The sequence below is a fragment of the Habropoda laboriosa genome, unplaced genomic scaffold (assembly GCF_001263275.1).
Source record: "Habropoda laboriosa isolate 0110345459 unplaced genomic scaffold, ASM126327v1 scaffold158, whole genome shotgun sequence".
NCBI classification, from domain to species: domain Eukaryota; kingdom Metazoa; phylum Arthropoda; class Insecta; order Hymenoptera; family Apidae; genus Habropoda; species Habropoda laboriosa.
This window is the reverse complement of record NW_017100280.1, coordinates 41,020-51,253: the sequence shown is the minus strand read 5'-3', so window position 1 is coordinate 51,253 and position 10,234 is coordinate 41,020. Positions and strand designations below refer to the sequence as shown.

The 10,234-nt window shown below is 28.9% G+C and overlaps 2 protein-coding genes across 2 annotated transcripts in view; one reads left to right on the top strand and one right to left on the bottom strand.

The window, feature by feature from the left end:
• LOC108573566 (cell division cycle and apoptosis regulator protein 1-like) overlaps positions 1 to 1,761 on the top strand; it is a 9,513-nt gene extending 7,752 nt beyond the window's left edge. Inside the window, exons 11-14 of the mRNA XM_017936028.1 lie at positions 46 to 396; positions 479 to 848; positions 936 to 1,279; positions 1,365 to 1,761. Of these exons, the coding sequence (XP_017791517.1) occupies positions 46 to 396; positions 479 to 848; positions 936 to 1,279; positions 1,365 to 1,649 (1,350 nt within the window). The 3' untranslated portion in view covers positions 1,650 to 1,761. The remainder of the gene's footprint in view (positions 1 to 45; positions 397 to 478; positions 849 to 935; positions 1,280 to 1,364) is intronic.
• Positions 1,762 to 7,624: 5,863 nt separating this feature from the next.
• LOC108573565 overlaps positions 7,625 to 10,234 on the bottom strand; it is a 12,517-nt gene continuing 9,907 nt past the window's right edge. The window contains exons 8-9 of the mRNA XM_017936027.1: positions 10,173 to 10,234; positions 7,625 to 7,985 (exon numbers count right to left, since the gene is read on the bottom strand). Of these exons, the coding sequence (XP_017791516.1) occupies positions 7,625 to 7,985; positions 10,173 to 10,234 (423 nt within the window). The remainder of the gene's footprint in view (positions 7,986 to 10,172) is intronic.

The window sequence follows — 10,234 nt, the reverse complement described above, 5'->3', positions numbered from 1 at the left end:
TATAGATAAGGAATTTTTATTTTATCATTTTCTTCCTTTATTCAGGAACATTCTTTTGAGGTATCATTATTTGCGGAACTTTTTAATGAGATGTTAATGCGAGATTTTGGATTCCGAATTTATCGAGCGTTGTGTAGTCTTCCTGAAAAACCTAAAGAGAAAGATGAAGACAAGAAAAAAGATAAGAAAGATGAGAAGAGAGACGAGAAAAAAGATGATAAGAGAAAGGATGATGAAAAAAGATGCAATAGGAAAGATGAAAGAAAAGACGATAAAAGAAGAGAAGGAAGTAAAGATAAAAAGGATGAAAAAGATGCAAAATGTAAAACTGATGACAAGGATCGAGACAAAGAAAAAAATGATGACGACGATGATGATGAGGAAGATGAATCTGATGTAATTATCTTTGTAGATACTATTAAATATATGGACCTAAATTTTTATAACAATCTATTATAATAATAATAATATTTTGTAGGATGATGATTCAGTTAAAGATGGTAGAAGAGATAGGGAAAAAGATGGAAGAAAGAGAAAAACAAAATTGTACACACACGATCCTTATCTCCTACTATCTTTCGTTTATTTCGATCAAACTCATTGTGGTTATATATTTGACAAAGATATAGAAGAACTTATTTATACTTTAGGACTGAATTTATCAAGAGCTCAAGTTCGTAAATTAGTACAAAAGGTTGTAACTAGGGATTCTTTGCATTATCGTAAGTTGACAGATAAATCGAGGGAAGATGACTTAAGAGAGGAAAAAAGAGATGAAAAGGAAACCGACAAGAGTGATTCTATTAAGGCAGAAAATGAAGAAGAAATATTACGTTCATTAGCGCTTGGTATATTTTAAATCTCTTATGTTTTAAGTACCATATTTGTATATCGTGTAAACAGGATATTAATATTTTACAATTTCCTTGTATTAGGAAATAAAAAATTATTGCCAGTTTTTGTTGGAAGTGGACCACCTTCAAAAAGAGCACGAAGGGAAGATGCCATTACGGAACAGTCTGAAGAATCAACTGTACCAGAAGGTTTTGTTATGTACAAAGGTTCTTTATTAGATGTAGAAAAACTCGTTGGCCAATTAAAAAGGTCAGAAAAAGCTCGGTTGGACACAGAAGAGCGTATGATGGAGTTACAACATGAATTGTCAATAGTAAATGAAAAGTCGACAAAACAGACGAATAATATCAAAGCCCTTTCTGAAGATTTGAAGGTATATAAAGACAAATTAAGAAATACGGATGAAAAGTTTAAAAAAGTATCGGTAAGTATTGCTTTTTATAATTTTGTTTTAAAATCGTAATATTACAATAGAATATTCATATTCTGTTCTCTTTCTCTCTGTACAGTCTGAATGTCAGACATACCTCACAGCGGTAAAAAATATGTACCATATAGCAGCAAAAATGATACAGTCTGACACAAAGAAAGTAGAAATTGTAGAAATACAAGATGAAAAAATTGGCGAAGTAAATGGATCAGAAATTGAAACTAAATTTAAAGCAGACACAAGATGGGGTGACAATAAGATTCCAGTAAAAAAAGAATTCATAGAAACCGATAAAGACAAGAAATGCGACAATAAAGTATCAGTTAAAAAAGAAATAACGGAAATTGATAAAGAAAAAAAATAAAAGAAATTATGTCCTTTATTTATTGTGGAAGATGTGAATGCACCTTTATCAAATTCTAATTCTATTAGTAACAAAGAAACGGCAAATGTGCTTAGTGTTAAGCAGCACAGAAGGCGAATGGGAAAATTTTACCTATATGAAAGTAAAAATGACATTAAAGACTCTGTTTTATAACTTTTTTCACTCAGTGACAACATGTGGTAAACCTGTTTCTGTGCATATTACGTTAGATATAAGAAAAATTACGCATTCAACTAGAATAATACAGATACTAGAATGAATCATTATATTGCAGTTTTTCATATAAATTTATCGAATTTTATGCAGAAAGACAAAATTCGTAAGATTCTTTGAAATACTAATGTAATTTTGATTTGCCATGAAGTGCCAGGTACTGATAGTTGTATACCGTAATATCAGAATAAGTTTACGTTTAACATTGACGTCATATAACTGTTAATATACTTTCAAGTTTTTACCATATTTCTGAGTAAATTAGAATGATTGTCGACTTCATATTGAATTTGAAACTTAGTATTCCGTTTCTTTTTCTTTATTTAGTTTCGAGATAAACTGTCACTTAATAAGAACACATTTATTACAATGCAAACATATTTTCTTGGATGAATTATGTTTAGAATAATGTTAGCATTGTTGCTTTCATGAACATTGTTGCTTTTATGGATTATGACATATTTATAATCTTTAAATGACACTGGATAAATATTGTTTGTCACAGGTACCTTTCTCTTTAAAGCAACAGTTAATTATCATGTTTGACAGTAGCAATGTATTCGTATTATGTTGTGAGTGTATTTATTGCTTTGTACACAGAAGACAGTATGACAAAATAAAACTTTTACGCAATATGTATAACACCAACTGTAAAGTACACAGTAATGATTAATTTACGGGATATCGTTAGCATTGTTTTTCTCAAGCTGCGTATAAAATGAAACTATCCATTTTATATTTCTTGTAACTGCTGTAAATATTTTTATGACAACGGTACCTAAGAGTAATTTGAACACCAAAGTATCTGTAGACAATTTAGTATCAAGTGAATATATTGCTATACATATACATATATATACAATACAGTAACTTATTTAAAAAAAATTGTAAAAATAGCATTACATACAGTTTTTTTTATACATAAATTTACGATTTGTGTTAATGTTATTTATCTTAACGTACATTTTACACAAATTTATATGTTAATGGTGATAACCCAATATCGTAGAAAGATGAGTGCTCATGATGTCCCCCATTTTGAACACATATTACTCATTATACTTATAAATACGATCTGAATACTCGTAAAAGAATACGCAGAAATGTGTTTTTCGAATATTAGTTTATTTTATGTGTTCCATTATCACATAATACAATGCCAAGGATACTATTTTGTATAGAATTACCTATTATAGGAAAATCTTTTTGCAGTTTATTATCAAAAAATTACATCCATGTCAAGAAGCTGTAAATGCGATAAGGATAAATTTATAGGTATGAAACGATAAATAACGTGTATATGAAACAAAACTTATAAACATTGTAAAATTCCTTTCTTGGCAAGAGATACTTTGAAATATTTAAGGATATACAAACAAAATAAATTGTAAACATTCTATGCGATTTTTGTTTATACCTTTGCATATTTGTTATGAAGAAATTTTGATCTATAATCTTTTTTCTAGGAAAGTAGATTTGCATTAATTGTTTTTTAAGAACGATTTATGGTTTAATCGAATTTAAATACAGAACTACAATATTTTGAAGAAATTTTGATTACTTTCTAGGTCACTACTTTAATTTTTATAAATGTTTTACAAATCCAATTCTACATGAAAAATTACTTAAAAAACGAAAGCAAAGTTCATTAAATTATAACAGTGGCATATACGACAAAAACAAAAACAAAGAAATGTTTAATTGCAATTTGAATATTACCCAAAATATATATCACAAGTAGACTGATATTTGTTAAATGTTTTATTTTCATATTTCCAAATAATACAAATTTCTGTAATTGCTTACAAAAATATATTTTTTAAATTTTTATATTATGTATTTTTCATTAACGTTATAAATAAAAACTACCTTTTTCACTATCATTTATCATTTTAAGGATCATTAAATAGCAATAGTGAATTTTTGTGTTAAAGTAAGCAGGATATAAAAAAACCAATAACGCATTCAAACATAATATTATTTATTATCCTACCGCGTTTAGGGCCACATAGAAAACATAATTGTACATATAATATACAAATTAAAATAAGGTTTGTCTGTTACAGATTGTAAATTATCGATATTTCTATTTAATTACAAGTGAAAGCTTTCATTTATATATGTTATTTTGTAAATGTTAAATAAGATTGAAATGCTAGTTATACTTTATTAAAATTTTACACGGTTGACCTGTGTCTGCCTGGTTTTAAATGTTAAACATTCAAAGATGCTTATTACTAAATCTTACATTTTGTAAATGCAGTACTATCGCACGTTCAAGGAACTGCAGTATTTATAACGATTTGATTCCCTTAAACTTAATACATTACTAAGGGAAATTTATGTTTGCTAATCTATTAAAGTCTAAATATATTCAGTTTATTGAATACAAACAAATTTTACATACATAACAAAATGTTTTCAGTAATTGTATAATTTTGGACGATTTTGAAAAGATTCAACTGCTGCGGATTTAAAAACACAATAGTAAGGTGTTATAAATAAAATTAAAAGTGATTTGGTATTGCAAACTAATTGCAAAGAAACTTACGTTTATACATAGATTTACAAGCAATTGATAATTTGTTAATCAGTAGTTTTTTTATAATAATCAGCTTCAAATATTATAAATTGTTAAATTTCCGTTAAATTCAATACACAGATGTACATCTTATTAAAAGCCCTGTACTTATATTTTTAAAATATAAGAAAATGTAAATTTAGGCTATACTGCAAATGTGATATCCATTTGTTTGTCATATAGTGGATATCGGCTTAGAGGGTTAATAACTTATTTTCGTTTAAAGTACATCACATTTTATAAAACATTTTAGGAATGTCTTCAAATAGAAGATGTATGGATTAATGTATTAGAAATATTTCTACAACAGAAGAGTAACATTAGATAAAAAGATATCTTTTCTGAAAATATTTGTATTGAAAATTTATATTAATTTATAAAGTATAATTGCATATAAATTAACTACGTATCAGCAAAAATGGGTAGTATACGAGTATATGCACAAATATTCCCGTGCTTTATTCAAATATATTTTATATTTTAAACAAAAAACGGAATGATATAAATCAAAGAAGATAAAAGAAAAAGATAAATATAAATCAAAATGAAACAAAATGGCATAAATTTGTAGGAATATTTAATTCATTAGCAAGGTGTATTGTAAATTCTCAAAAGATGAGTTATGTTAGAAGAATTTCATGTTAGAAGATTATAATTTTTACATTTTAAAGTAGCAAATAAATAAGTAGATAATATTTATGACGAGAAAACTCAACAAAAGATTTTTTACAATATTGTGTTAAGTTATTAGATAGACATATTAGCAATTAAACTAAGTAAGTTTTAATTTTTTAGAAGTAGGATTACTTTTTTGTAGTATTCAGTCTGTTATTTTAAAAGGATTACGTCTATACTGCAATATGTTTCTGTAAATATTAACCTATCATTCATTATGAAGGTAAAACTATTGAATCAAATTCAATATCATATGCATATAAAAAATTATTTTATGCTCTTAATTTCTTTTTATTATTATACCACTTTACAAATTAAAATGTGAATAAAAGAATTTACATATACATGAAATATTTAGTATCCCCTGATATCGATTAAACAATATTAAAAATGAATTTTGTTTTTCTAAAATCATTACATTATGTTGTTATATTATTAATTAAAACATACAAAACTGTTAATACCTGTACTTATTGTCTTGTTTGTTTTATTTATCTATCTACATTGCAATTTCACGAGTACTTCTTAAAAATCAATTGGGAAATGAACCAATAGTGGCATTAATTTTATGTTCAATGATTCAGGAGACTCTAAATATGGTAAACTAAGAAAATTTAATAGCACCAAATATAATCTTACAAATCAGCCATGGTTTAAATTATAAGTTACATAAATTATAAAAAAAAAAATCACAACTCGGATTTTAACAATGATAAGTCAGTTGTTAAAATCAGAATCAGTTAAAAGGTATTATTTAGTATTGATGATTTTACATCAAATAAGAAATAATACAGTCAAAATTAAGCTCATTTGTTAAAAAATTTTGAAATCAAGATTAATGTTTGCGATATTTAACAACATATAGAAAAACGAAATGTAACAATTTCCTGCAGAATTTCTATATGTATAGAACATAAATTTGTACAGCGAGCAATCCTTTATCTTGTATTTCTACTCTAAGTACAATGGCTGTAAAAGAATATAATGTACATTTTAAAAATATTATACTACAATATTGCACTAACAATGTAATTATATATACCGTGATGGCAATAGTATTGCACTATAGTGTGCATCGTATGTAATGTACATACAATTCAATCACATATAGTGTACTATACTATAGCATACATCATAATGTAGTATACATAATACATGTAGCGTAACTACAATAGTATCATATAACTTATCGTTAGACTATATGTTTTGCATGTACTTGTTGCATTTAAATGTATCTTAAATATCACTTCTTAAAATATGAAAAAGGAAAACAAAGGCTGTCAAAAATGTATATGAGGATTATTCGAAACGAATTTGTCGCAAATTTTGTATATAAGTAGTGGCCTCACAATTAGGTGATCCATCGATTCCAAACGTTGGATTTTGTTCTGGCCTTCGAGAACATTTTGCGAAACGCCGGCGGCTATAATTTTTTATCAAAACAAGACGTCGAAACACAACTGGTGCCGGAAAATCAACGTATCGATGAAAAGTTATGCCTGCCGATATGGTTTACAAAATACACTCGTTAATTACCCTGCCTCGCCCATCGGAGCCCAACAGAAAATCCAAAACTTAGAAACAATGGTTTATTTATGAGTTTTTTTATACGCAAAATTTACAACAAATTCGTCGTGGATATTTTGAATGAAATTCTTTTTAAATGAATTGATAAATAAAATAAGCCTTGAAAATAACTGTTGTCAATTATTAGAAATATGAACAGGTATTCTTTGTAATTTTTATATAACTAATATTGATATGAAAAATAATGAGTTTGTAGAAAACAAGATATCTGAAGACTGTTTACAATATCACAAACATTACTCAATACATGTCTCAAGCAAAAATTAAAACTACACATTCGTATAATGAATATGCAGTTTTAAATATAGGTTGATCGGAACTCAATAATTTATAATTACAAATTAATTTATTCAACTTGTTTAAATCTATCACGTGAACGAATTGAATAACTGTTTGAATGTTAAGATGACCGTGGCGTTTTATACACATGAAGTGGTAGAACTAAATGAAATGTAAACCTTAACAGATAGGAACTTATGAATTGCCCTTAACTCTCAACATATAATTTGTACAATATGTTTGCAACTCACGTGTGCCAAACAGTAAGAATACTTTTACTTTCATTAATTATCAAACTACAAAAGAAATGTTACATTTTCTCTGAATTTATAATTATTGAAAGATCTTTCGTATCCCTGCGTTGAAAAAAAAAAAAGAAGATAAAACAAAACAAAAAAAAAACAAAAAAATACGTAAATTTTATAGCGTTATCACTTCGTAGCGTGCTACGAATTAAAGGCAACAATTCATTTCAGCTATACAGAAATTAAATGGTCAAGCTACGTGAGCAGATTTTTCATGATAGTGCAAAAATTTCCAGAATTTTGGAAAATAAAATTAAGAAAAATTCGGCTAAATTTTGTCAATATCGTAACGTCGTAAATATATCGTCAATTAATTATGTATTGTGCGATCGGCCTGTCGAAGTTACAACTCTGGCCGATCGTGGTATCTGAGTCGGTGTCGTAAGTTTTCTATTCGTTGGAATACATGATTTCGCGGGACTCCCCTCACTTTTCATCTCATGTTGTTCCGTGTCGTTCGATTCGATGTATTTCGAGTCTTTCGATTTAACAATTCTCTTGTTCAAAGAACTTTCCATCGGCAATTTATCCGTATGCCCATTCTGACGATGCGAGGTTTCCTCTTGACGAGACTTTATTGTACGCGGTATACGATCGATCGACTTACGAGGGCTTCTATTACCATTAAGTTCTCCTAGCAATGGAGGATGATGTCGATCCCAGGAGTCACTCCATCTGTAAAAAAGAAAATGGCCAGATTTAGCGATGTTTGCAATTTTCATATTTTACCAGATTTGTCACATTGCCGCGGAAATTCTTGCAAATGTCTGTATGCAATTGCTTCTTTTTTACATATTCACGTATCAAATAGTACTTCGATGTTCACCATCGTTTAAACAACATGCAACCAAAGTTACAGTATAACGACAAAAGAATTTTTATCTGGTTTTCACATTTGTAAAATTTCGTTGTTTCTCATCGTTTATAATTGTCCAAGTATGTTCTTAAGGCCACACTTGGCCGTCAAGTGGACCATGCGAACTATAAACAGAAGACGATCAACGAAAAGTATACTGTCAGTCACCGGTGACTGACGCGGCCTGAACGGAAGGTATAGCGTCAGTCGCCGGCGACTGACATGGCGCTTAACGTGTTAAAGATAAGTTCAATGTGTTCTATAACAGCTTGAACGTCTCTCAGTTTGTATATTTGCGTTTTTCAACGTTTAAACAACGGATTAATTGAAAATTCAAACCATTTTTCATTTTAAAGTGAGTGAGTTTGTTATTTGTAAAAATATGAACAACGAACTTACCCCACACAGCTATGAACCGCAGCATGAAACATTATTAATTGTAAATCTATTATAATCTCAAAACAGTGTTTTAAAGAGGAAGAATCGTTTAATTGTACTTTTCAAATTATCATATATTTATGTATTTATATTACATGCCAGGAGGATTAGCATACCGAGAAAGTTCAAATATTACAGAGATACTCTGAAGGTAAATTAGAGTTTTTATAGGATGCACCATTAAAGTTGCATTTTGAACTGTTGAAATATGAAATTTTCTTAGTTAATGCACATTAGATTTAGAGTTAGCTAGGACTTGCAATCGAATCAAAGCTGTATAATGTATTTATTCCACTTGTAAATTGTTTCATAGATAAAAAATTCCAAAGCAACATATTATGCAGGCTTTAAATTTGAAAAATCTTCAAAAGAATAGTTTCTCTTTCTTCTTCAAGGACTATGCAAATATTGTACAATTAGTTCAGATGCGTTGTTTATATTACATTATAAAAAAAAAAAAATTCTACTAATACATTGCATCCTTGTAAAATTCGTTAAAATTCACTTCTAATTGTACCGGTTTCAGTGCATTACGCGTTGAAATTTAAAAAAATACAAAAGTACGTGCGTAATATTTACAATTGTATCGCTATCTATACAACAGAAATAAATATTTTGCGATAAGTTTCGTGAAAATCGGTACAACGAAGACAATTGTAGAATCGTTGAAATTTAAAGTGTACCAAATATTCAAACTTTATCGCTCAATAATTACATGATTCGGTCACAAACCCTAATTCAATACGATGCACCGTGAAATACGGTAGAACAGAATTCTATTAATATTACTTCGCACTCACATACAATTGAAATAATTCAGTAGAGCAGCAGGAAAGAAAGATAAAAGCAACAGAATTGTACTATTTTCGCATGCAAAAGAAATTGAGAAAAGTTGTTAGTATCGAATGGTTAAACAGGTGACTTTTATGTAGAAAAGATGCACGAATATAAAGGCGTTTAATGCAGAAAGGAGCAAGTATCCCAAAATTAAATCACACACACTGACCGACTCTACCTTCCCAATCCTGAAGCTGTCTCACATGGAATCACCGGAGAAAGGTAAATGACCAGGGCAGCAAGAACAATACGTTATTTATGACAAATTGCACGATGACACACGTAAAAAAAAATAGGTATTTATGATGTTTGGGAAATGCTATTAATACAATATGTACAAAACACCTAACTTCTCACAAGAAGGTCTGGGGTCGTAAACGTCTCATGGTATAATCGAGAAAAAAAAAAAACGGTGTTTCATTGCGCAAAAATAATTCGATAACGCGAAATTTCTTCCTTTTTTTATGCTTATGAGTCAATAAGAACTACTTTTTCAGGGGGTGCCGCGAGAGACTAGAGACTTCGGCGCCACCGTGTCGGCTAGGATGCGTACGTAACAAGACAATAAAAAGATGTTTCATTTTCTTTTCATTTCTTCCTGGATAAATTTAATTTAAATATATGTTATTTTGAACATATTTCCTAAGATCTTTCGGAGAATTGGCATTTTTCAGTTTTAAACCGTGTTCAATTAGATTTCATAAGTAAGATGAACAGAAAAAAAATCTCACCTAACCAGAGGCCCCATAACATCTTCCTGTGGGAGTGTTTGCAGGAGTGAAGGTCCTGCCGA